The following is a 27,453-nucleotide window of genomic DNA, read 5'->3' as shown; positions in this document are numbered from 1 at the left end:
TATATTATATTTATGAGAAAATATAAAAAAGTATATTTATGAGAAAATATAAAAAAGCACAATTTATGTTTTTTTGATTAAACTAACCCACATGCCATGCTAAATAAAATCAAAACAAAACATATCAGCAGGGCAGCAAGGTGCATGTTTTTAATTGGTCCTCTGCTGTGTACCGTAAAAAAATAAATTACAACTACAATTAAACTATCCATCACTCTATTTACATTCATATAAATTTCATCTTCCTTTGAGAAATTACATATCCAAAGCCCTCATCACACACACTTTCATTTTATCAAACACTAAACGTGCAATTCGAATAAATAAATAGATCTCAAGCTCGTTCAATTTACTCGGATCTCAGTTCGGATCTATTCAATTCGTTGCAATGGTTAGTTTATTAGATCTAATACAATTTCAATTAGATCACGCTGTTTGTTATTTTTAGATCTGTTGTTAAATTGCTCGCTGATTATGATTTGTTTGTTTTGGCATTGCTTTGGAACAGCCTCTCAGACTTGAAATCAAGGTGAGCTTGTTTAATTGATGTGATGTGCGTGTGATTATTAGGTTTCGTTAGTTGTTTGAGTGATTTACTGATGTTAGTTTATTGGATCAGAGAAAACTAGCGCAGAGATCGGAGAGAGTTAAGTCTGTCGATCTACATCCTACTGAGCCATGGTAATTTGTCGTTGTTCGTCTTTTCGTGTTATCATTATCGAAATTCATTGCCTTTCACGTTTGTTTGAGTTGTCTTTTGGTAGATTGAGTTTTCAGTTTATTGAGTTGCCTGTGTTATCGAATTCGTTTTTGTAATTATTGTTATCGGTTTTACGTAGAGGACTTTCGGTTTTTAAGTTGCCTGTTTTCTGCAATTCTTTGCATCGTCTGTTATATTCTTATATATTGTTTTCAGAAAAATATATTAGGATGTATGAATGTCTTCTGCTAATAAATGAATTCCTGTGTACATATTTAAGTTGTATGTCGGTTATAGTCTTATTCAAGCTGTTTATCTTTTTTTATTATGAACTTGCATGTTTTCTTGAATTCTTTGCATTGTCCGTTATACTATTATATACTGTTTTCAGTTTTAATGGATAAGGACGATTGGATGTCTTTTGCTACTAAATGAATCTCTGTGTACATATATAAGCTGTATGTGTTATCTGATTGACTGCAATATCTATTATATTCTTATATATTGTTTTCTAATTTTGCGTCCGTCTTTTGCTACTAAGTAAAGGTTGAATTATTTTACTTAGACATTGAGGAAGATATTATGTAATCCAGTTATATTAATATAAATTTTATATTAGTCGGTCCTTGATCCTTGTGATTTTATGTGTGTCGGTTTTCATAGGATTCTGGCAAGTTTGTACTCTGGCACTGTGTGCATATGGAATTACCAGTCTCAGGTATGTACCATTTATTTGTTGAGGTACCTGATATTATGTTTGTAACTATTTGTTGCTAATACAATTGTCATTCTCACGGCTGCAGACTATGGCAAAATCTTTCGAGGTGACAGAGTTACCAGGTACTTTATATACGTGCCCCTGTGTTTGTTCAATATATTTATATTCAGTCGGAATATGTTTTTATTTCATTCGATTAGGAATATGAAGTATAAACTGAGATTATTATAAATGCCACTTGTTGACCTTGCAGTAAGGTCGGCCAAGTTTATACCACGCAAGCAGTGGGTTGTTGCTGGCGCAGATGATATGTATATTCGTGTATACAACTACAATACAATGGATAAGGTCAAAGTCTTTGAGGCGCACACAGACTATATTAGGTGTGTTGCTGTTCATCCAAACCTTCCATACGTGCTGTCATCAGCTGATGACATGCTTATAAAGCTCTGGGACTGGGAGAAAGGATGGATTTGCACTCAAATTTTTGAGGGTCATTCTCATTATGTCATGCAAGTTACATTTAATCCTAAGGACACTAATACTTTTGCAAGTGCATCCCTTGATCGTACCATCAAGGTACGTACATGACTTCCCGTAATATGTTTCCTAATTAATCTTCTGAATTTGCTTAAATCTGATGGCAATTTGTTCTCTTGAAGATATGGAATCTTGGGTCTCCTGATCCGAACTTCACATTGGATGCCCATCTGAAAGGAGTCAATTGTGTAGATTACTTCACTGGCGGGGATAAACCATATCTCATCACTGGTTCTGATGATCACACTGCTAAGGTCTGCATCTCTCTCTCTCTCTCTCTCTCTCTCTCTCTCTCTCTCTCTCTCTCTCTCTCTCTCTCTCCCCCCCCCCCCCCCGTCTCTCTCTGTATGTGTGTGCGTGTCTGTGTGCCATAGATCATTCTGAATGTAATTCCTGGTGATTGTGTGTGTGTGAATCATATGAAACAGGTGTGGGATTACCAAACAAAGAGTTGTGTTCAGACTCTAGAAGGTCATACACACAATGTGTCTGCTGTTTGTTTTCATCCTGAACTTCCCATAATAATAACAGGTTCAGAGGATGGTACTGTACGTATATGGCACTCGACCACATATAGGTACATTTTTTGTCTCTTGGAACTACTAAATTACTTTAAGATTTCTATGAAGCATATGGTCAGTGATAACTGATAAATAATCAGAGACTTACCAAACCGGAGTAATATAGACTTCATTCAAGTCATAATAAGTTATAAGCTCTACTGTTTTAACAGTTGGAATACTTTCAGTGATAAATAATTAGGCTTACCAAACTGGAGGGTATATAAACTTCAATCAGGTCATCATAAGATTAAGTTACAAATTTAGGTTGCTATTTTTAAAAATAGGTTTTCGGATTGCACATAATTTGTTTTCAAGTCGATATCCCTTCATGCCTGTTTCGAACCTTTTCCTTCTCCCTATGTTCCCAATCTCTATATCTTGTCGTATTTTTGTATCGTAGATGTTAGGACCTTTGGTTGCATGGAGCTAAGCCTCACTTGTAAGTTGGGCTTTCTGGATGTGTTCTGCTATCTGCTAATCTTAATCATACGACCTATTCCTTGGCTTCTTCTTTGTCTTCCATTGTATGAACTTCAATGTATGGGCTCTATTTTAAAGGCACAAGGCACTTGAAGAAATTGCAGTTAGCAAAATATGTTAGGACCTATCCTTTTCCTTCAGGGAGCCTTTTATCATTGGTGGTCACATATATCAGTTTAGTTGTATTAATTGGTGAGCTCAGCCACTGCCCAGGACCTGGGGCCAAGCCTCTAGGAAAACCTAAAAGTCCGAAAAGAGTTCAATAGCTAAGGGGACGGTTCCAGTAATAGTTTTCTTATGTAGAAACCATCGTTTCTTCGTGGTTACAACAATCATTTTGGGTAATCGGAGTGTCTGATCTTGCCCTAGGTCAACAATTTTAATAACCGAATTATAGGTTCAATATCAATATCAATAAACAAGATGTTGGATTGTCATAAGTTATTTGCAGATTGTATGCATTTTCAATTTTTTTTGCTAAAAAAATGTGTCATTTCTCATAACTTTATTTGTATTGCAGTTCCTTGTTAGTGTGTTAGCTATTGTTATTATTTCCTGTTTTAGTTTGTAGGTATGAGAGTTCAGATTTTGCTGCTCTTTTTATTATCATGTTTCTCTCACAATTTTTTTTTCAGGCTTGAAAACACATTGAATTATGGTCTTGAAAGAGTTTGGGCCATTGGATACATGAAAGGATCTAGAAGGTATTTAGGTTTTCAATTTCATGATTCTATTCACAGTGTTGATTGTGAGATGGATTAGTTTTATCAGATTATAGGTTTTGTTATTGCAGTTCTAGATTCAAAACCATACTTATTCTGAAATTTTAAATATTGAATTATTAACTGTTGTTAAATTCCGAGTGCCCAATATTTCCTTCGAGAGACTCGTAGAAGTCAATTCATGAGGTAAGAGATTGTAAATGTAGAGTTGAGTTGATCTATATGGTTTTCTTGGTTGGGATATAAGATGAAAATGTAGAGAGTCTTGTTCAGTTTTCTTGCCTGCCAATTTTAAGTGTTTCAAACTTATTTTTGTCATTGAAACAACCCAACATCATTGTATTACCCTTCTTCCACAGGGTTGTAATTGGTTATGATGAAGGGACCATCATGGTGAAAATTGGACGAGAGGAACCTGTAGCTAGTATGGACAACAGCGGAAAAGTTATATGGGCAAAACATAACGAGATACAAACTGTTAACATCAGGAGTGTGGGATCAGATTATGAGGTCCGGCTCAGTCAGTGTCTTCTAACTGTTGTAGTTGCATGTCTCAATGAGGCAACTTATTGAATTCTATAGTATTTTTCTCTTTTTCTTAGGTTTCTGATGGAGAGAGATTGCCTTTGGCGGTGAAGGAGTTGGGCACCTGTGATCTTTATCCACAAGTGAGTTAGTACTAACATATTTAGTTTGTGAATATGTTTATGGATAATTCTTAAGCATTGATTGAGTTATTTGCAGAAATTTTATTGAAGTAGTAAATTCATTACACGTGAACTTGGTGAATTATATTTTCATATCTTACGGGTAACAGGATATGCTGATCATAATCTTCACATACCGTCATTCATCTAAATCTAGACATCTATTTCATTTTTTCTCTTATGGGTGTGTGACCTGATAATATTTGTTGATGATATCTCATCTATTAGCTGCACATTGTACATAACTTTGTTTTTCTATTCCCTATCATACAAAAGCTATATAAGATGGTTTAGATTGTTTTGTATGCACATCCCCTACTGATATTCTTATGATAAGCATGGTGAAATTACTGAAATATAAATAAGAACTTGATCTATTTACAAGGCTCTCGTCTAGTAAAAATTATACTGTATTTTCAGTATCGGTAGCTAACTGAGTGTTCTTAACCTTACGGTGTTGATACAAAATATTTTCAATATATTCTTTTTATAAGGTCAGTTATATATATTTTGTGATAAAATAAGCAATTTGTTTTTGTATTGTGATTTCTTTTTCCTTTAGTTCGTATTTGTCTGTTTTTCTTCTAAATTTCTGTCAATGTAATTGCTTATATATATAAAGAACATCTATGCAATATGCTGACCACATACAACTTAAATTTATAGATTAATTGGTACATACCTGTTATTTACAATTTGTGTGATGGTATAACACTTTATATTCCCTCCCAGAGCTTGAAGCATAATCCCAATGGGCGGTTTGTTGTTGTATGTGGAGATGGTGAATACATTATATATACAGCCTTGGCATGGAGAAATAGATCATTTGGTTCAGCACTGGAGATTGTTTGGTCACCTGATGGAGAATATGCTGCTAGGGAAAGTACATCGAGAATCAAGTTATTTGGTAAAAATTTCCAGGTCTGTAACTTTACTCTCCCCCCCATCTCCCATCTGTCAAGTATTCCTTTGTGTGTAGAGATAGTCTGATACCTTCCTTCACCCTAATTTATATATATTTCGGTTTAAGGATAGGAAATGAATAAATAGAATGTTAAGAGAAATTAGCTGCAAAATCTTGTTTTGTTGTAAGTTCGAGAAAGCATTAGTACCACCAGTAATGTTGTTAAATAATAATATTAAAAAGACTATTTGCATTGGTATCTTACTTCTTCAGAAAAGACTTTATCCTGTATCTCACCATTGTATATCAAGAAATCGTGAATGTAGAGTAATGTTGTTATATTTCACAGGAAAAGAAGAGTATCCGGCCAACATTTTCTGCTGAGCGTATATATGGCGGAACCTTATTGGCAATGTGCTCAAATGATTTCATTTGTTTCTATGATTGGGCTGAGTGCAGGTTGATTCGGCGAATTGATGTCACTGTTAAAGTAATCATTCAATACCTTCTGCCACTTGTTAAAAGTTGTTTTTGTTCTGCTAATTGTAGAAACTATTCATTCTTTTTCTGAATTTTCTGTTGAATTGTGTCTTTTTCAGAATCTTTACTGGGCTGATAGTGGTGATCTGGTGGCTATTGCTAGTGATGCATCATTTTACATGCTAAAGTTCAATGTGAGGACCCTCATATACTAATTGTAGCATCCTGTGTTGCAGTTAGCCTTTTTGAATCTTTTCAGCTTTACTTTTTCCAAAAAATGTGGCATGATTCTTACTTTAGTCTTGTTGTTGCAGCGAGAGGTGGTTTCTGCACATCTGGAGAGTGGAAGAACAACTGATGAAGAAGGAGTAGAAGATGCCTTTGAGCTTCTGTACGAGATAAATGAACGAGTAAGGACAGGTGTTTGGGTTGGAGATTGTTTCATCTATAACAATTCCTCCTGGAGGCTTAATTACTGTGTTGGTGGAGAGGTATTGTACAATTTAAACATGTTAACCAATTTGTTTTCTTATATGCACTGAAAGTTCATACATCTAAAATTTGACATCAATTCTCAGGTAACGACAATGTTTCATTTGGACCGACCTATGTACCTGCTGGGATATCTTGCCAATCAAAGTAGGGTGTATCTTATCGATAAGGAGTTCAAGTGAGAACAAATATTTGGCAGCTACAATTGTGATCTTTGACTGCTATGATACTTGGTGTTCAAGTTTTTATTCTTGTTACCTTTGCAGTGTTATTGGATATACGTTGCTCCTCAGCTTGGTTGAGTACAAGACACTTGTGATGCGTGGGGAACTGGAACAAGCTAATCAGTTATTACCTTCAATACCCAAAGAACAGCTCAATAGGTATGTTTACCATAATTTTCATGTTTACCTTAATTTTCACTTATCTTTAATTTCAAAAATTGAGTATCTACATTTGCACTCATTAAAATGAAGATGTATGTTTGAATTGAATTGATCTGTTTTGACATGATTTACAGCATTTTGACATCATAAAAACCAAATCCTGTGATGTATCATAAAGTGCTAATTAGTAGGCAATGCAAGTACTTTTATGAAAGATACTGAGTTGGCATCGCACCAATCAGTTATATAAGAAGACTAGAGTGGTTGTCATAGAATACTAGTAAATTCTTAGGGTTTAAAAAATTTGGTTTCTTCTCTTTTTATTCATATCTAGGAATGGCATTTAGCTCTTGATGTTAGTTTAATGTAGTACACTGTTTGGACCTGATATTAGTTAGGATTTAAAGGATGTCAGGCAGACCTGAAATTTCCCACCAGCATAAGAATTATTCACATACCAGCAGACCTGTTAACAGTCATTAAATCAGTACTTACATGTCTACGGTTCTATCTTATTAAGAGCCCAAATCTGCCAACTGTACACTGGTTCTTTTAGATGTGTCTTATTTCTATATAAGGATTTTATTGAATAACCGATATTTTATAATCTGAACTCCTTTTTTCAGTGGTTCTCAATTTCCATGTTTTACTTCATTCTGGTAGTTCCAGTTATCATGTAATGCAAATTGATTTTAATCTGAACCATTTCCTGTATCTTATACCACATAATAATGCATGAAGTGTACAATCTAAATTAACCAAATTCGGTGTCTAGTGTGGCTCATTTCTTGGAATCACGAGGAATGATAGAGGATGCACTAGAAGTTGCTACAGATCCCGACTACAGATTTGAATTGTCTATACAGCTGGGCAAGCTTGAGATTGCCAAGGTAAGTGCTCTGAAGTTGTGCAAATAGGTTGAATTAGTTTTTAGAGGTGGGAAGAACACTTTCAAGTCACTAATCTGCTTAGAATTTTTTTCTTTTTATGTCTAGTTTCTTTCTTAATTTTTTTTGTGCTGCATATTTCTGATAAGTTTGTCTCGTCTAGGAAATCGCCACTGTATCACAGAGTGAATCCAAATGGAAGCAATTGGGTGAATTAGCGATGTCTGCTGGAATGGTATTTGTATAAACTTGAGTTCTAATTTATGTCTATAACTTATTATTCTAGTTAATATCAGAAATGCTTCTGCAATGCAAAGTTATTTCTTGTATTTGACACTTACGAATAATTTGTAGAAAACTGTGTTTGTAAACCTTTTGCTTAAGATCTGAGTATAATAAATTTAGATTCTGGTTCACGTGACTAGATCTTTACACTTCTAGTTGGACATTTTAAATCCTTGTGCAAGTACCCACACAGCTTATATTGCTTACTGTTGGTTGTCTCTCTAAATCACAACATATATTTGCATTGCAGTTGGAGATGGCTGAGGAATGTTTAAGGCATGCAAATGACTTGAGTGGTTTGTTGTTACTCTACTCTTCTTTAGGAGATGCTGAGGAAGTTTCTAAACTTGCACTGCTTGCCAAAGATAATGGAAAAAACAATGTTGCATTTCTTTGCCTATTTATGTTGGGTAAGGTGGAAGAGTGCCTACAGCTCTTAATTGACAGGTTAGTAATTTAAAAAAGCAGAAGACATTGGTCTTTTTCAGCTCCTGCTTGTGATAATAATTCTAACTGCAATATTCTGGCAGCAATCGCATACCTGAAGCTGCTCTAATGGCAAGATCTTATCTACCTAGCAAAGTTTCAGAAATAGTCGCTCTTTGGAGGAAAGATCTTGTCAAGGTTAATTTCATTTTACTTGCATTTTGCATTTATTATATCTTGCTCTTATCGACTCCTAAGCATGTGCTAGTATTAAAATGAGCAAGATGGCTGCTAAGGCTATTTAAACAAGTTTTTACTTCGGACTATCTAGAGGTTGTTCTATTCTTTAAGATAAATTAGCGCGATGCATATGAAATGTAATGACTGAAGTCCCTTGGGTATAGTAGAATTATATGTTGAATATTTTTACAGGAATAGTATATAACTTTTACCATATCCAATATTCTCTCATTTCCCCCCTCAGCAATTTCACCATAAAATTGAATTATTTGTAGTTCCTGAACACTTGTGATCAAATTTGTTTGCATCTTGAGCTTTTAATTCCTGTCCAAATCTGAACTTCAACCATCCTCCATTGAAATTGATCCAGATCAACCAAAAAGCTGCAGAATCTTTGGCTGATCCTGAAGAGTATCCAAATTTGTTTGAGGATTGGCAACTTGCACTTGGTGTTGAAACAAAAGTTGCAGAGACAAGGTTTAATCTACTTTTGGCCTTCTTCAGTTCTCCTACTCTTCTTTACCATGCCTGATGTATTACCTTATCTATTATTGTATTCATGCTGCACTGTCACAATTTTCATATCTATATCTTAACTTGATAACTCTAGTGCAATCGTACTTGTATATCAGTACTGTGGATTTTTCAGAATCATTTGTACTTGCTTATATGACTGGGAAGTACCAGCATTATGGATATCTGAATGTCTGTTCTTTTGATAAGAAAATTATTTGACACTTGTGAAATAAATTTTTCTGATTTCCTTGCAGAAATATTTATCCTCCTGCCTCGGAGTATGTAAACCACATTAATAGATCAAATGTCAATCTTGTGGAAGCATTTAGAAACATGCATGTGGACGAAGAGGAACCACATCAAAATGGTGGCTTAGATCATGATGTATGTATTCATGCTTATATCCAATTTCCGATCCAGAAAATATGAAATTTTGGAAAAATGCTTCTACATAGCTCAAAAGTTATCTTGTTAAGTGTGCATTTTAGGTCTGATGTGTTGCTCCGGATTGCTAAGTGAGATCACATTGTTATTTATGTTATAGATCTACTTGTTTTCATGAAATTGATTTTTTTTTCCTGAACTTAATTAGCTATGCTGTGTTGAACTTTCCAATTTTTCTAAGAAATTTATTAGCAAGTACATAGGGAAAAGTTAGCCCAAAAAGAGTATGAAGAAGGAAGGACACAATTTTGTTTTCTTCGTATCAGTTATCCTTAATTTTAATTTTGGTTTGTTTAGTCTCTAGTTTACATGTTATTCCGAATTTGATGTTGAACTATTTTCTTTTATTATTTTGTTTGGTCAGGATTCAGAGCAGAATGGAAATGAGATGCCAGAAGGGCCAGATGGCGAGGAGGGGCTAGATGATCAAAAACAGGATAGTCATGACGAGAGTGTTGTGGTGGATGCAGACTCTACAGATGGTGCAGTATTCGTTAATGGTAACGAAGAGGAAGAAGAGTGGGGTACGAATAATGCAGGAAACCCGTCAGCTTAAAAGAAATTGGTTGGGCCAATGTGAAATCCCAAATTTTTTGCTGGTGATTAATTGATTTTCTCTTGGTTGCGATATATGACTCACATTCCACAATCCCATCTTTCTAATCCACTTAAAGTAGATATTCTCAACTAAAAATAATAGTCTTTTTCGTATTTTTCTTCCTCTCTCCTTTATTTTTTAGTTCTGGTAAAATAGAATACCCAAGTAAAAAGTGTTAACATTAAAAGATATGAAGCTTTCAGTTTTTATTTAATTTGATTTTTAAGTGGCAAGAAATGTCACAGAGTGGTCTTTTTCATTGGTGATTCCTCTTCCCAAACCAGAGACAGTTAAAAAAAAGTCTATACTTCTATTTAGTTCTTGTTAATTTTGATTCTGATGCTAGTTATTGTAATTCTTCTAAGCTGTAGTCTTTTCTAATTTTTGGTTTCTCCCTTCACATTTGACTCACAGTGCTTACACCGCGCCACCAGATTCAGTGACAGACACTTGGTTCCTGTTGTATTCAGTTCTTTTTCGAGGTAAGATATTTTTTTCTTAAAATTGAGCTGATAAAATGTTTCTCTTTGAACAATTTATTCTGTAGGATTGAAAGTTTTGTCATTAAAACACACTTTTTAGAACTCTCCTGCTGTGTACTGCCTTACGAATTAAGAAATATGGGTGTTATCTTTCCAAATATGCATAAATGGCCTTTAGGTGGAAGTGTCGTTTTACCTCTTTATGAAGTTCTTTTTGTTTTTTTAAATTAATCATTGCTTATGAAATGCACTTCTGTTCCTCTAATATCCTGTTAATTAGAATATTAAATAAAATTGCGGTGTTAGCACAGGTACTGCTAATTTGTGGAACATGGTCCTGTCCCTGATATCATTTTTTGTCCACAATTCTCCTTGAAGAAGCTATTTTCTGCCCCAAAACATAGGTTCCTCGTAGTTTATTTATGTTTTTACTTTTGTAGGTTCTCTGAAGGGCCTGGAAGAGTTGGTTGTGGAACAGAGTGTCAGTGCACCAGTGGTGTGATTTGTAGCAGATTGAATTCTATCAGCAGAATACATATACTATATATACTCAAAGTGTCCGTTAAAAATCCAGTTTAGTTACCTGTAGTTTTACCAATTTTTTTAAAGCCAATTTGTTTGGCCAAATTTTCAAGTAGTCACTTCAAATGCAGAGTTTGTGATATCAACGGTAATTGAGATAAGTGCGTGCAACATTTTGATGATATCAACGGTAATTGAGATAACTGCGTGCGACATTTTGATGATATTCAGTATTGTAAATTCGATAAAGATTCTTTGATCCAGTGTTAGTGGTGGTTTAGTTTGGACAGTCCATTTAACAGTTAAACGAGAAAGTGTTGAACTCCGGATCTATGAGATGAGCAATGAAAATAGTAATGTTAGAGAAAATTTTCGGCTAATATTTTTCTGTTTAATTGTGAATTTGTTTATACATATTTATTAGCATCGTAGCTGATAAAAAAACGATAATGAGATGAGATATGTACTTGTACCTAAAATATTTGCAACTCTCTGATGATGAAAAGATACGTTTGAAACTAAATAGAAAACCAAACCATTGGGACGTGTAGATTTTTCTTTTTGGAAAAATATAAATTATAGGTAAGGTAATTTGGTGAGTACATCATTGAAATTAGAAGCTGTGTTTTGTTTCTGTTTTTCGTATTGAACGGTTATGGGATTCGGAATCAGAATTAGATGAGAGAGTGAGGCCACCTTAGCCCATCTGCTTTAAAACTTATCTAAATTTTACATATTATATTACATAACTATTATATTAAACTGTTTAATCTTAAAATTATTGTGTAATAAACTATTATATTAAACTATTTTTTTCCTCAAAAAAAAAGTGTAATAACTTATTTATATTCATTTAATTTTTAACTTATGCATTTGACGTGCTTACTTTTATTTAGAATTTAATGAAATATGTTTTTCTTTTTAAGATAAATTTTATTCAAACAATAAATTTTATCAACTATTAAATACATACTATTTTTAATTAAGTAATTTAAAAGTAACAAATCAATTTTAAATGGAATTACTAAAATATACAAATGACTAAATCATTTTTTTATATTAAATAAGATTTAGATTAGTGAATAACGGTGACCGATCCCAATTTGAGTTATCATTTGGATCACTGCTGCTAGCAAAATTTGGGAGCATAATTTGCGATAACCTAGCCCAAATTTAAATTTTTAGATCACTACCTATTTAAATTTTTGAATAATTATTAAACTTATCCATATAGGAGTTACGAGGTTGAAACATACATATTCAACCCATTGCAAACACAACTTTATTTCTTTTGATTTATTCCATCCATTTTTTTATGAAACAAGGTCCAAATCCAGATGATACAAACACAACGCAAACCAAAACTAAATCAAATTAATAAATCAAAATTTTCAGTTTAATCAGTTTAATAAAATGATATTTGACGATTTGGAAGAAAAAATGCCCATCTAGCGATAAGATGATTTTTCTTTACCGTTATTTTTTAAAATTCATTTTATATATTTTCATATCTCATAATACCTGAAATAAAATCTCAAATTCGATTTTAAACACTATAATAAGCGACATCCGTTCGTGTACCAAAATTCAAACTCCAAAACTAAATTACGGTGTAATCTCTAAAATACAAAATTATCGATTCAATCAAAACAGTGACATGACATGACCCAGGGGCAATTTAGTCTACACAGAAACACTCAGAGAATAAGAAAGGGGGATATATATTAGCTTCTATAAATTAGGGTTTATATAGGGTGTGTTCTATCTCTTCTCCTCGCAAGTAGCTCATCTTGCTCCAATCCCGAGGTATCTCATATACATATATATATGTAATATTAAGTGCTTATTTTGTTCAATATTTTATATTTTGAATTCGAATTTCAGTCGATTGATGTGTTTATATATGTAATTAAATTGATTAATTAGCTTCTGATACGTGAAGTTTGGGTTTTATTTGTGGTTATTGTGTTTGATTGTTGTTTATATTCGATTCAGTGTGAGATTTAATGGTTAGTTGTTTTACGAATCTCGACTACTAATAGGTAGCTTTTGAGAGCATTTTAGGCTTTTTATTTGGTGTTGATAAGTAATTATTAGCTTTTGAAGGCATTTTAGGGTTTGATTTAGTGTTGATAACTGATAATTAGCTTTCGAGTGCATTTTGGGGTTCGATTTGGTGTTGATAATTGATAATTAGCTTTCGACAGCATTTTAGGTTTTAATTTGGTGTTGATAAGTAGTAATTAGCTTTCGAGGGATTTTTAGGGTTTAATTTATTGTTGGTAACTGATAATTAGCTTTAGAGACAATTTTGGGGTTCGATCTGGTGTTGATAACTTGTAATCAGCTTTTGAGGGCATTTTAGGGTTTAATTTGGTGTTGAATGAACAAGAATCGCAGCTCAGCTGGAAGTAGTATAATTGATGTTATAAATAGATGCAGGGTAACAGCTTTAGTGTAGTAGGAATATGCTGCTACTATTATATTAGATCCGTTTAAATCGTGGGAATTGCAATTCATAAAGGTGCATTTGTGAGTGATTTGTTTACAGGAAAGTATATAATGATATCAGGTTATACAACATTCACTCCTTCATTTTGATCTCGTTTAGAATGGCATTAATGTAAATAAGAACTTAAGGGTCAAGGGTAAAACTATTTTATTTAAGTGTACATTAATATATCTGTTACTCCTGCTTGTGTGTTGTGCGTGGTTTTTCGTTTGTGTGCTGGGATTCAGAAATAGTTGTATGGAGGTATATGCCTCTGTTGTGTCGTTGACAGTTCATTTTGGTAGTTAGTTTGTATATGTTGAATATGTGTTGCAGATAAGGCATGTCTAAATGATGTATTGTTTTTGTTTTAAGTGTTGTGTTGTTTAAGTTTCATTTTGAGTTTTGTCTCACTTTCAAGTTTACATGGTTTTTTTTACTCTTAGACATTCCTTCGTGATTGTTATTGATTTAGTCACTAAATTCATTATGAATTGCCACATCTGAATGATTTATTGTCTTTCTTTTTGGTGTTGTGTACTTGTGTTAATTAAGTTGCTTTTGATTCAAATATAGTTTCAAGTTCTTTATGTAATTCCACGTTTTGTATTACTAATAATTAATTTTTCTGAATTTTAGAGAACCAGAAGCGATTTGGATATTAGTTTAGATTGTTGTCTGTGCTTGAGCATGTTAAGTAAATGCTTTTATCAGGAGTTTTTAGGAATAAGATAACATGCGTTAAAGGTTTTTCTTCTAGAGTTATTACTTGTAGATTATATATGATGCACAATATATGATTACATTAGCTTAACTCCTGCCCTGCTGTTCTGTTTTGTTGTTTAATTTTTTTTAGCAATTGTTGTTCTTGAATATTATAAAATCTATTTCCAAAATTTTCAAGAAATTCTAATTACTTTTGCAATTTTCATGTCTCCCATCCATTCACTTTCTCGCGTGCGTTTTATGTTTTTTTAGTTTCAATTGGTGATACATGTAGAAATCAAATATGGTATAGAGTTACTAGAGCTTAAAATGTTTTGATTTTTGATTGATTTTTTGTTTTTTGCAGAGAAGACTGTTATTTCGTACTTTTTTTCTCTACGATGGGCGATGCAGAAAATACCCTTCCATCTTCAAAGAAGAGAACTGCTGGAAGACAATTAACCAAAGAGACTCTTGGTGTTGACGATGATGAAGAAATTTCTGAGCAAGAGACTGGAACCTTTAAGAAAGCAAGTGATGATGTACTGGCAGGTAGAAGAATAGTGAAGGTTCGCCGGCAACAGCCATCTTCTGTCACGTCAGCCACTTCTAATCCTTTTGCAGGAATTCGCCTTGTCCCTCCTACGAATTCAACTGATGCTCCAGTTGTGGCTACTTCTACGGGCAAAAGTGTCAACCTGGTTTCAGAAGATACAGAGATAAAGAATGGTGTGAATGAGGAAACCGAAAAGGAAAAAGATGAAGGTGATAAGAAATTGGAAAGCAATGCAGTTCTGGTAAAGAATGGAGTTAATCAGGAAACTGAAAAAGGAAAGATTGAGGAAGCAGGGTCTGAAACAACTGTTGAAGGTGAGAAGGCTGAAAGTGAAGGGAAAGTTGAACATGACAAGGTATCACAATGCAGTGCTGATGAACCACGGAGCGTGGATGAACCAAAGACTGAATCTATGTTGACCAATGAGAAAAATAATACTGTTACCGACACAACCAAAGCCGAATCAACTGATGTGAAGACAGAGGGAGTTGATGATACTAAGACCGAGGCTAAGGTGAATGCTGAGGATAACAAAAGTGAAATTGAAAAAACAGACAATGGTGATAATGTAAATGTGCAGAAGGATGGAGCTAATCCTTTCAGCTCTTTTCGACAACTTTCAAGCGGCCAGAATGCTTTCACTGGGGTTGCGGGAAGTGGGTTTTCGAGCTCTACTTTTTCATTTGGTCCAATCTCTAAAGATGGTTCAACTGTTGATTCAGGGTTTAGCAAATCCAGTTTTCTTACCAGTTTAGGGACATCAGTCGCTAACAAGGGCGAAGGTAGTAGAATCATGCAAGAGGTTACTGTTGAGACAGGGGAGGAAAACGAGAAGTCTGTTTTCGCTGCTGATTCTGTGCTTTTTGAATTTCTTGATGGAGGGTGGAAGGAGCGAGGAAAGGGGGAAATCAAAGTCAATGTTTCATCAAGTGGGACTGGAAAAGCTAGACTTGTTATGAGAGCAAGAGGAAACTATAGGTTGATCTTGAATGCTGGTCTTTATTCTGAAATGAAGCTGACGGCTATGGAGAAGAAAGGAGTAACTTTTGCCTGCATGAATAGTAATGGTGAAGGAACGAAGGGTGGCCTTTCGACATTCGCCTTGAAGTTTAAAGATCCTTCCATTGCCGAAGAGTTTCGAGCAGTGGTCACCGAGCACAAAGGTAAGACTACTACTACTACTACCGGACTGAAGACTCCAGAGAATTCCCCTTAATGAACCAAAGGTGTGTACTTCAGTGGAAAGAGGTCAGAGTTTTTGTTTACTCGGACAGTTTGTTTTTTCTTGAAAAGAGGAAATAACAAATAGAGAATTGGTCTAGACTGGCTATTTGTAAGCCCTTCAGAATCATCAGAGTCATAGAGCAGAGTTGTTTTGTTGTTGGTCTTGTGGTATATTTTGAATAATATATCAATTACAAGGTCAGCTTGCATAACATGTTGTGCAAGAGGCATCGAAGGCCCACTGAAACTAAGTATCGAAACTGTTGTCTATGTTTAAATTGAAATGTTGGTCTATGGTAAAGATTATAATGTTGCTTGTCGGATATTTATCGAACTTTTTAAGCTGATATATTTTACGTTTTCATGTTCTTTTCCTGAGGTTTAATTTCTGGCTAGCCGTGCTATTAGCCTTTATGTTTATTACTTGGAGAAAGGTCTGCAGTTAGATCTTATTCTTTAGACACTTTCGTTTCTCGTAGTTGCCCCTTGGATCTTTTCACTAAAAGAGTGAATTGCTAGTATCATATAATATCTAATACTAGTCTCCAACCAATATATTGAAAATCTTGGGGAGCTCAGGAAATCTGGAGAACCTGATTAATTATGTTAAAAGAAAAATGCTCAAATGCTCATATCTATTATGTATTGTATATGGTCTTAGGGAGCTCAGGAATGAAGTAGACTAATCTCAAATGCTTATAGTCTTTAGGTTACTTGATAGAACAGTTATATATCTATTATCTAATCTTGTGAACTACATTGTTTATTACTCTCTTGGTCTTGGTTGAAACTTGATGTTTCTAGTTTTTGATTATATTGGGCAATTGACCAAATTTTGATTTAAGATTATTTTTCAAATCATATAAATTCTTAAGTCACAACATGTATTTGAAGATCAAGTGATATTATTTTATTAATGAGAGAAAATAAAATTAGAAAAACACCTTATAGTATTTTTTTTTTTATAATGCTATGATCTCGCCAACTAGTTATAATGTTAATCAAGAGGATAACGTACAGAAAGCAGCACGGGTTAGCAAATTCATTTGTACGTGAGCCATTATTTTGTTTGGCTTTTAGCACTCACGTCACGGGTCATATTCTCTTCTGTTTATCTTTTTAAAAAAAAGCTGAAGGTAACGTTAAATTATATATTGCTCTCATAGTCTCATTCATGAATCTGAATCAACTGTAAGTAGTCCTAAAAATTAAATTGATAAGAGGAGACTACAACGTTCTGATAATGAAACTGCAACAAAACCTAATTAGCATAACAAAGACATAAAAGGAAATACATGAGGTGAAAGATAACAGATCGAAACTCAAAAGGAATTGGCAGGGACTCTCGACAAGATTGCAGGTTCCGGTCTGCAGTGGAACCAAAACTAGCCTTTGTCCGACTAAGGAGATGATAATGCGTATGTCTTGATGCACTTGTTAGAGCAGGAGTCAACACAGCTATCTACATTCTCCCCATCTGCAAAACATAAAAAAACTGATTAACCAATACCGTAGACATGTATTACTCTACAAAATATGCTGCCAGTTGTGGTGCTTACTTGGATTATTGATAGTGCTGAGAGCTGAGCAAGAAGTGGAGGCACAACCAAGCTTACAAAAAGCAATGTTCTGGTTGTGATGATGAGTCGAATCATCAGAATGATGTTTGGAACGATGTCGAGATTGAATAGTAGCAGTAACAGAGGAGGAAATAGATGGAAGTAGGCAATTTTTGAAGCAACGAGTAGTGCAAGTACAAAGAGTTTGAGAAGGCTCAATCATACAAAACACATAGCATTTTATGTAGCAGTCTTTAAATGATTCATTGCAATGAGAGTTTTGCACTAATGCTAGTACTAGTAGCATTACCATTGCAACTACTTTCATTTTGCTATCAACTCCTGCCATCTCTCGTCTTCTCTTTCTGATGTATTTAAAATTTTTAATATGCACTCCTGAGCAACTAATTTTAGACCTACTCTTCAAGTGTGAGCCTCTAAGCATGGTATAAATACTTGCACAACTGTGAGGTTCTACCACTGTGACACAATTTTTTAATTGTTAATGTATAAATTATCAAATTATATAACCTTTCAAGATTTCATGTATAACTATAAAGGGGACTCTCTGTTTCCACGCTTACAGGTTACTATAACCAAACCTGACAATTTTTTGACACAACACCACTTACACAACACGAAATGATATAAAAAATTTGTGTTTATCTATGTCTTTTTCGTACACAACACGAGAGTACACGAACACGAAAGTATACGATCGAAGTGTCGATTTTGTGTTTATCCTTCGAATACACGACATGACACGAAGCATACGACATAAAAAATAATAAATTTATATATTAATATTTATAATGATTATATGTATATTTATAATAAATATATGTATATTTTTTTTTAAATAATATTTGATTTCATAATATTGTATTTACACGTGATACATATATATATATATATAATGTAAAATTTTCACCAAAAATCTTATATTTTTATTTATTTAATTAATTTATTTATATTAAGATTCAGTTTTGCACGAAAACACGATACGAAACAAAAGTAAGCGAACACGAAAGTACACGAATCCCAAACACGTTGATTTTGGGTTTGATATTCAAATACACGAAACACGAAAATACACACCATAAAACTAAATAACATGATTGATTTGTCATGTTTACTTATAACTTATAACCCGTACCAGCTTATCGACGAGTGTTTGCCGACCTTACTTATTGGTCAAATCTTACTTATAAGTCGAATTTACAACTTGTAAGTTGTTAACTTGAATGTTATAACAACGTACCTTTTTCAAGTTATTTTAATTTTTTCCCTTTTTTATTAACTTCTATATTGAAATGTATGTTTTAAATGCTAATTTAATTTAAAAATTTCCAAATTAAGATAATTAAATATATAAATTATTTATTTTAGGTAATTTAAATTAAAAAAAATAGATTTAGAAGTGAAATTATCCAAATACTTATAAAACTTATAAATATTCATTTAATTATCACTTTAAGGCACTTATTATTCATTTTAAGTCAAATATTACTTATTTTTAAAAAATTCAAATGAGCACTGAATCATAATTATAAAATCATAAAATCTTATGGGAAAGTGAAATAATGAAGTATATTAGTAATTCATTTCAGCACTAATCACTAAAATATATATTATCCATTAGATTAGAAAGGGGAAAATTAAATTAGATGTTCCTGAACTATTGACATTTTATTGTCTAGATCTCTAAATTAAAGATTTCGTATTGCAGGTCACTTAATTTTTAAATTTTTTATATAAGTCCTTTTATTAAAAATATTTTAACGATGTTAGAATTAGAAAACTAGAGTTTTTGATGTTCATATAGATCAAAACAATTTTAAAGGTGTTACTGATAACCAAATTTAAAGTTTAAGTAGTCAAATTGAAGTTTAAATTATCAGCAAAACGCATATAACACAAATTTTTAAAAATTAGGTCCGATTTAAAATTTCATAAATTTAGGTCCCTAAATTGGTTGAAGAACCAAAAACTTTATGGTCCAGTTTAGGATTTTTTGAATTGAACCAAATTTTGGGAAAATTGGTGTCATATAAGAGTTGATGATAATTTAAAATTCATTTTGACTACTTAAACTTTAAATTTGGATATCACTATATCTTCAAAATTGTTTTGATCCGTATGAACATACAAAATCCTAATTTTCAGATTCTATATCAGAAATTTCAAAAATTAGGGGACCTAAAATTCGGAATCTATAATTCAGGATCTAGACAATAAAACGCTAATAATTGAGGTTGAGGGACCTCTAATTTGATTTTCCCAAATTAGAAAGTAAATACGTGATCTCTGCACTTTTTTAAATTTCTGTGTAAATTTATCAATCAATATGATGGCTCTGTTACTTATGGAGAACATTGGTCGTTAATGGAAACGAGAATAGTTAATGGCTCTGTTAATAAACGTCATTTGGTGGATGCAATAGTAAACTTTAAGAATATGTTGTTGTATTTTTCATAAATTGTGGTAGTAAGAGCTGACAGTCAAATTGAGATATTTACGAGGAGATTAGTAGATACCTAAATAAGAAGATCATCTATGTTCTTCAGAACTCTTTTCAAAAGTGGAAACTCCAAATTAGTTTCCTTAGTTCTCCTTATAAAAGACTCCAAAATAATAGTTGGGTCAAAATAGTTTCTTTTTCGGGGTTCATTTTTCTTTTAAGATCGGCATTTATGGCTAGGAAGCGTAGAATTTGCACAACAAGCTCTCAAGTTGTTTGCATGGAATGTAATAAATGTTCAACTAGTTCTCAACTTGTTATGAAGGATGATGATTTACTCACATTAATCCTGTTACGTGTCCCTTGCATACAACTCAAGTCCTTGAAGTCTGTTTCGAAAAAATGGCGCTCTCTCATCACCACTCCCCCACTTCACTAGACTCGTCCGTAATTCAATCCCTACTCTTCGTGCCTCTGGTCTCTTGCTACGATGCCCTGTCAGGCAAAGCCCCGTCAGGGCTCGTGATGAAGTCTATGTTGTTCCTCTAGACAACCCAAACACCACCTCCCTATTTAGAACCATCACTTTTGCTCATGAACCTTTTTATTCCGACAAAATTCGTATTCTGCAATCATGCAATGGCCTTTTATTGTGTTCTTCTGCCCTTTATCGAACTAAGGAATGGCCTAAATGTTATGTATATAACCCCTCTACCAATCATCTAGACACCCTTCCTCAATATCCTCGAGGCAGTGGCCTCTGGGTTCGTTATGTCGGCTTCACTTTTGATCCTTCAAACTCATTTCACTACAAAGTTGTTGCTTTTTCAAGAACTTCTAGATCTCCATATGGTGGTGACTTTCGTATTTACTCCTCTGAAACCGGGACTTGGAAGGACTCTTTACAGTCTAACATTCTACATCCAAGAGCGAACTTCCTTGACGGAGTATACTGGAATGGATGTATTCATTGGTTAAGTGAACTGAAGTCTGAATCAAAACAAGAACCAACTGTTTCTGACTGTTTGTACTTTAATATGTTAGACGAAGTGTTAGAAACATTTCCAAGGCCTCCTACTGCTGTGAGGTCAGCTTCAAGGAGGAGTTTGTATTTTGGGGAATCTGAAGGCCATTTGCATTTTATCGAGGCTTGCCCTTATGCCACTTCACTTAGCGTGTACGAGATGAAGAGTGATTACTCACTGTGGTTTGTCAAGTACCAAATTGATCTTGATCCAATCTCCAGAGTGTTCCCCGAGATGACCAAACATAAGGCTATATTCCATGATAAAAATGAGTATGCAGTTGCTGTGCTCTCACTAATTAGAAGAGAAAATTTCCGGGAGGATCCATTCTTGGTACTGGAAATACCTGGTAAGGTTATACGTTACAATGTGGTGACTAGGAGCGTCAAAATGGTATGGGACTTCAGTGTAGATCTTATTCTGGAAAATATTAATGGCCGGTCTTTTGGAAATTTGCAAATGTGGCAATACATTGAAAAAATTCGGTGTAAAACTCTAGCATGGTTGATTTGCTTAATTTTTGAACCTTCAAAAGCTATTCACCACAACGTTATTGCTTCTGCCACTACACCTTGATTTAAATCAAATTACGTTGGTGGCTTTGGCATTCACTCCTCTAAAAATGGGGACATGGAGAGTCTCTATACATTAACGATGATATCTTTTGGAATGGACATTAGTAAATTGTTCTCCGAGTCAGGACCAGAAATCTTCTATTTCTGATTCTTTTTTTTTTTTTTTTTACTTTTGAAAGCTTGAACCTTGCATTGAAAATAAATTTAGGAGATGAGTGGTAAGATCTTAATAACACGACGCCAATAAAAGTTAAGTTAAGCTTATTTATAAAAATAGTAGCAGTGCTTGATCTATAATACTTTAAGTCGCTAACATAATCTTATACAAGTGCGTAACAAAAGTTTTAGTAGCAACAAGTCCTTGAAGCAGCACCAGCAACGACAGCAACAACTACACATTTTAAATAAGCTGCACTAATGAAACACCCTCATAGGGTGTTCATGAACTGCACATATAACGGACAACTAAAAAAGAACAGAATAAAATAAGACGATGGGGAGGATGAGATTCAGTGTAGAGGAATATATGTGCACACACACCTAGCACAGAGGACACCGGTTCCTTTTCTCAGGATGTTGATTTAATACCCCGATATTTATTTAGTAATTTTTTTATTTATATATTAATATCTAAATTCTGAATTATTTAAATTATATTATATATATATATTTATATATTTTTTAAAAAATAATAATAAAGAAAAAGAAAAACCTAGAAGTATTTATAAATTGGAATCAGACTCCTAGCTGGACTCTAGAAAACAGAGTGATAATGCTAAGCTTAGTTTATATATATCTTTCGTTATAAGCCTATAAATATAAGGTCATAGGCACATGTGAGAGTGCACAGCTGCGTCAGCTAGAGAAGAAGTGATAGCCTCAGTAAGGATTGAAGTGAATTATTCACTTGTGTCATGAGTCAAGTTAATTGATGTGGGTATAATTAAGTTGTGTGTTGACCGTGCAAATACAGAGGCAAGTCTTTGAATCCTAAGGCGTAACTAGACTCTGGTTTCTTTCCTTACAACAAAAAGATACATGTGCTTATATATCATATTAGATATTATTGAGTCAATTATTTTATATGATTTTGGATTTAGATTTTTGTTTTATATATATTTTCAGCAATTCGGTGATTCAGTCCATTTGTCCGTTTTTCACTTGCGACTCTTCTCCGATCCAAATCTTGTAAGCAATATTTTATTATTCATAGTTTTTTATTAATCATATATTTATTTATTTTATTATAATGATTTTAGATTTTGCATGTATTTTTTTGTGTACGTGAATCTTAGTGAATTTAATGGTTATTTATCCTCTTTAATTTTAGTATTTAAATGAAGAATTTATTGATTTTAATTATTTATTTTCATAGTAACTCTTTTCCTTTAAATTGTGGTTAACTGCTAGTATATTTACGTATGCAAGGCGACATTTATTTTCTATGTTACTAGTACATTATTTATTTAGTAAAGTCCATTATAAGTGGCAAATAGATTTAGAATATGCACTTTGCATTTGAACTATATGCCTGGTGCTAGCGTACACGTATGATTTTGCTTTAAATTGTTGTAACTGATTTCTAAGCTTATCTACATTTGTTATTTATTTTATTAAATCATCTTACTCTGATCTCGTATTAGTTTATTGTCACTAAGTTTTTTTTTACTATGAGATACCCTCTTGTTTGTTATTAGGCTTAAGTATGGAAAATGTTGTCATTTATATTTATTAATTCTCAAGTTTATAGTTTTATAGAACATTATTTCTAAACATGATATTTTGATAAATATTTAAATAATGTAGTACATGCCTGGGTATTAATGGCAGGACTTTTGTACCTTATTTAGTTTTTTTTTTTGCATGCATTCAAATTTTGGTATTTTAAAATGTCAATACTTGTTTTCTTTAGTTGGTTTATACTACTGGTATCACACATTAATTTTGTGTTCTGGTGAATGTGCAGAGGATAACAAAGTCTCGGCAAACTAAGTATAGTTATTTAATACTAAGCCTATAAACTTTTTCTTTTTCTTGTATATCTTATTTTAGTTGTAAAAGGGTTTTAAATTTATATTTCATAAATAAGCTTACATCTCCTTATGTTCTGTACATGTAGTTAATTATTCAAATTTCGAGAGCAAATTACTAATTCTTCTTAACCTTATTGTCCCCATAATATTTTTTTTTAAATCAACTGATGCATATATTTGACTATATGATGTTTCATAGCCTTGTAGTCTGGGGAATTACTCTACTAGCGGCTAAGTTCATAATTATTTTATTTGTAATATGACTTATATTGTTCCCATACGTGAGGATGCTAGTAGCTGTTATAGAGGGGCATGATGTTAGTTTTTGTAATGAAATAAATTGGGTTTCATTAATATATATATATATATATATATATATATTTGTTTTTAAATAGTTTTACTAATATATAGTTATTAAATTTTCCCTTTAGATTGAATAAGGAGTACCGTTTCAGTCCCTCTTAGCGGATTTACCTTTATATTGCTGGATTAGCTTATTATCCACTCGAGGTACGAATTCCTTATCTTTCTCTCCTAATTTTTAAATAATAAGATATTCGTTAAATCTATTGTTGATCCATTTTCTAAAGTTGTGAGCTTATTGTACTCAATGTGTACCTATTTGTACGCATTCCCGTTTTCGTTTCAAATTCCCTATTTTTGGATTATTGTTGCCTTGACTCGTTTATATTGTTATTTCGCATTTTTCTTGCGACATTGTTTTATTTTATTTCGTACTGTGCAACGAGTCAAGTAACCTTTGTAACCTTATTGTTGGGCTCTTAGACCGATCTGTGTGGGTTAATCACGGACAATGTTCACATGGAGTTCAGAGTAAAGGTGAACTTGGCACCAACTCGTATCGGTGGGTGAGTATACGAGCGCGTCTCTGGGGTACGAGATGTGATTAGATCATGATCGCTATTGTATTATTGGGATGTATTTTGCATTCCTTATTTCTTCTTCTGGATTACCGAGGAAGGAATCATTGTCCTATACTTCGCCGGTGATTGGAGTTTGGCGAGTATAGTTTTGTGTAAGAGACCCATATTTGTACCCACCTTATTTTCTATTCAGCCTTACTTTATGATTTGTTATTAGCCCAATTGTGTTAAATTATATTATGTTGATTCGATAAATATTGATACATTATTTCAGATCTATATTCTTGACCTTTTTGTCATTTTTATCTTTGCTCTCTGTGTTGGTAATACACAATCTATTCGAATTTATACATCGTAAATTGTTTATATTGTATTCGTACTGAGCATTTGGCTCTCTCTTTATTGTTTCCTTTCCGCAGGTAATTAGGGGTAAAGCGGGAAGAGTGATGAGTGGCACCCAGTATTTTTGTTGAGATTCAGCTTAGTGGACTTAATAAATTCGAGAACATCTTTTAGTGGATTTTACATCCTTTATCTATTATTATTGGAGGATTAAACCATTGATTTTTATTATGTTATTCGATTTTGTTACATTATTGCAGTTTAATATAATTTAGACTTGTTTATATCATGTAGTCTTATCGTTATAAAAATAGGGTGTTACAGTGTTGGTATCAAAGCTACGATTATAGATTCTGTAGACTGTCTTTTTTAGGCATTGACCTGTGAGTTTTGGGTTGACTTCGCCTGGGTAGATTAAAATTTCCCGATTCTTGAATTGAATATCGTAATACTTCTTTGTGTTATTTTTGCACTTATGAAAAGTTTTACAGGATGGCGCGAGGCAGTGCAAGTCAGAATAATACTGGAAATGCCCATCATCAAATTGTGATGGATCGAGCTACTTTTATGGACATGGTGCAGGAAGTTGCAGCCCGATAACAACAGAATTCTCGTGGTAATAATAATGGGCAGAATCAGGAAGGTCTGACTATGTTCGATCGATTCATGAAGCAAAGGCCTAATTCTTTTAAGGAAGCTAAGACCCCGATGGATGCTGAAGCGTGGATTGATCACATAGAAAAAATATTTCGGGTTTTAAATTGTTGTGAGCAGGAAAAGGCCCGATTTGCTATATACCGTCTTGAGGGGGATGCTAGCATTTGGTGGAAGTCAGTGGTGGCTTCTCACGCAGCTGGATACGAGAATACTATCACTTGGGATGTGTTCAAGGCACAGTTCGATCAGCGGTACTTTCCTGCCAGTATTCGTGAGGAGTATGCTCGAGAATATCAGAGTATAACTCAAAAAGAAGATGAGTCCGTGGCGGACTTTCAGGTCAGATTTCAGAGATTGGCTGGGTATGCTCGATCTGTTGCTGGTACTGAGGAGGATAAGATCATGAAATTCAAGTGGGCCTTGAAGACTTCTATTCGTAACCATATCATAGCTAATCGCTACACTACAATGGATAGTTTAGTGGACAGTGCCAGAGACCAAGAACTTCATCAGACTGATTTTCGTAAACAGCGAGACATGCAGAATCAGAAAAGAAAGAGAGATGATGATTCCTCTAAGTTTCAGAAAAATGGCGGATCTGCAGGCAAATTTAAACCGAATGAACAGAGGTACAACACTCGCAGTTTTCAGCAGAGAAATGGAAGTCAAGGTAATCAGCAGAACAAGTCAGGGACTCAAGCTGGAAATCATAATGGAGGAAAATCTTGTGAGCACTGCGGGAAGATGCACAGTGGTGTTTGTTATTGGATTACTAGATCCTGCTTCAACTGCGGCCAGAAGGGCCATACTATTCGAGATTGCAAGCAGCCACTGAAGAAGTCTGGGGACCAGAACGATCAGAATGGGAGAAATAATCAGAAAACTAGTGGACGTGTCTTTTCTATTATCGCAAAGGATGCTGCAAATACCCCAGGTACCATTACAGGAACACTTTCGATTGGCAATAGAAATGCTACTGTCTTATTTGACACTGGTGCTACACACTCATTTGTCTCTACATCTTATGTTAAACATTTATGCATTGCACCTACTACACTTTCATCAGAATTTTCTATTGGTAACCCTATTGGGATAAATACATATGTGAACTCTCTGTACCATGATTGTGTAGTCATAGTTGATGATAGGAAGTTATTTGTGGATCTTTTACCTATTCCAATGCAAGATTTTGATGTCATCTTGGGGATGGATTGGTTAGAGTGGCATAAGGTCACTATTGATTGTCAAAGGAAGAAAATAATTTTTGGTGATCCAAATTCACCTGAGTTCGAGTTCCAGGGTTCTACGCCTAGTGGTTTGGGTAAATTTACTTCAGCCATCAAGGCCAAGAGGATGCTTACACATGGATGTGAAGGATATTTAGCTCATGTGATTGATTCTTCTATGGAATCGCCTGAACTTGTGGATGTCAATGTAGTTTGTGAGTTTTCAGATGTGTTTCCAGAGGACTTGGATGGACTACCACCACAAAGAGAGGTGGAATTTTCTATTGACCTGCTTCCCGGTACGCAACCGATTTTCAAGGCTCCGTATCGCATGGCTCCATTGGAATTGCAAGAGTTAAAGGAACAACTACAAGAACTTCTTGAGAAAGGTTTCATCAGACCGAGTGTTTCACCTTAGGGTGCACCTGTCTTGTTTGTGAAGAAAAAGGATGGTTCGATGAGGCTATGTATTGATTATCGAGAGTTGAACAGAATCACTATAAAGAATAGGTATCCACTGCCGAGGATCGATGACTTATTTGATCAGCTGCAAGGAGCAAAATATTTTTCGAAGATTGATCTACGTTCCGGCTACCATCAGTTGAGAGTAAAGGAAAGTGATA

The 27,453-nt window shown here is 33.9% G+C and overlaps 4 protein-coding genes and 1 pseudogene across 7 annotated transcripts; 4 read left to right on the top strand and 1 right to left on the bottom strand.

Annotated features, from left to right (window-relative positions):
* Window positions 1–235: 235 nt before the first annotated feature.
* On the top strand, window positions 236–11,351 carry LOC141723862 (coatomer subunit beta'-2-like). 3 transcript variants are annotated; one of them, XR_012576384.1, is made up of 26 exons: window positions 236–391; window positions 509–529; window positions 620–681; window positions 1,364–1,418; window positions 1,504–1,540; window positions 1,672–1,997; window positions 2,081–2,212; window positions 2,387–2,535; window positions 3,637–3,705; window positions 4,083–4,233; window positions 4,326–4,391; window positions 5,163–5,351; window positions 5,684–5,824; window positions 5,934–6,008; window positions 6,129–6,305; window positions 6,393–6,484; window positions 6,573–6,689; window positions 7,468–7,582; window positions 7,743–7,814; window positions 8,115–8,311; window positions 8,395–8,488; window positions 8,901–9,007; window positions 9,301–9,430; window positions 9,855–10,055; window positions 10,503–10,570; window positions 11,011–11,351. XR_012576384.1 is itself a non-coding variant. In XM_074525794.1 (26 exons), the coding sequence occupies exons 1-25, from the start codon at window positions 389–391 to the stop codon at window positions 10,529–10,531; spliced, it is 2,766 nt and encodes a 921-aa protein (XP_074381895.1). In that variant the 5' UTR covers window positions 236–388; the 3' UTR covers window positions 10,532–10,570; window positions 11,011–11,351. The 3 variants fall into 3 exon arrangements, 1 of the variants encoding a protein (XP_074381895.1); XR_012576383.1 differs by having other exon boundaries at window positions 9,855–10,089; XM_074525794.1 differs by having other exon boundaries at window positions 9,855–10,014.
* Window positions 11,352–12,740: 1,389 nt separating this feature from the next.
* Window positions 12,741–16,432, top strand: LOC141723861 (nuclear pore complex protein NUP50A-like). 2 transcript variants are annotated; one of them, XM_074525792.1, is made up of 2 exons: window positions 12,741–12,898; window positions 14,656–16,432. In XM_074525792.1, exon 2 carries the CDS (start codon window positions 14,690–14,692, stop codon window positions 16,058–16,060), a length of 1,371 nt encoding a protein of 456 aa, XP_074381893.1. In that variant the 5' UTR covers window positions 12,741–12,898; window positions 14,656–14,689; the 3' UTR covers window positions 16,061–16,432. The 2 variants fall into 2 exon arrangements, with proteins under 2 accessions (XP_074381893.1, XP_074381894.1); XM_074525793.1 differs by having other exon boundaries at window positions 12,833–12,898; window positions 14,661–16,432.
* An 823-nt stretch (window positions 16,433–17,255) lies between these two features.
* On the bottom strand, window positions 17,256–18,060 carry LOC141661472 (thionin-like protein 2). Its single transcript, XM_074468488.1, has 2 exons — window positions 17,628–18,060; window positions 17,256–17,545 (listed from the first exon to the last, which is right to left on the bottom strand). Exons 1-2 carry the CDS (start codon window positions 17,974–17,976, stop codon window positions 17,469–17,471), a joined length of 426 nt encoding a protein of 141 aa, XP_074324589.1. The 5' UTR covers window positions 17,977–18,060; the 3' UTR covers window positions 17,256–17,468.
* Window positions 18,061–20,490: 2,430 nt separating this feature from the next.
* LOC141659983 (F-box protein At5g07610-like) lies at window positions 20,491–21,689 on the top strand (annotated as a pseudogene).
* Window positions 21,690–25,598: 3,909 nt separating this feature from the next.
* Window positions 25,599–27,248, top strand: LOC141659982 (uncharacterized). Its single transcript, XM_074466934.1, has one exon. The coding sequence runs from the start codon at window positions 25,599–25,601 to the stop codon at window positions 27,246–27,248; it is 1,650 nt and encodes a 549-aa protein (XP_074323035.1).
* The last annotated feature ends 205 nt before the right edge of the window (window positions 27,249–27,453 follow it).

This window comes from Apium graveolens, chromosome 5 (genome assembly GCF_009905375.1).
Source record: "Apium graveolens cultivar Ventura chromosome 5, ASM990537v1, whole genome shotgun sequence".
Classification (NCBI taxonomy): Eukaryota; Viridiplantae; Streptophyta; class Magnoliopsida; order Apiales; family Apiaceae; genus Apium; species Apium graveolens.
This window is presented reverse-complemented; position numbering and strand designations above follow the sequence as displayed.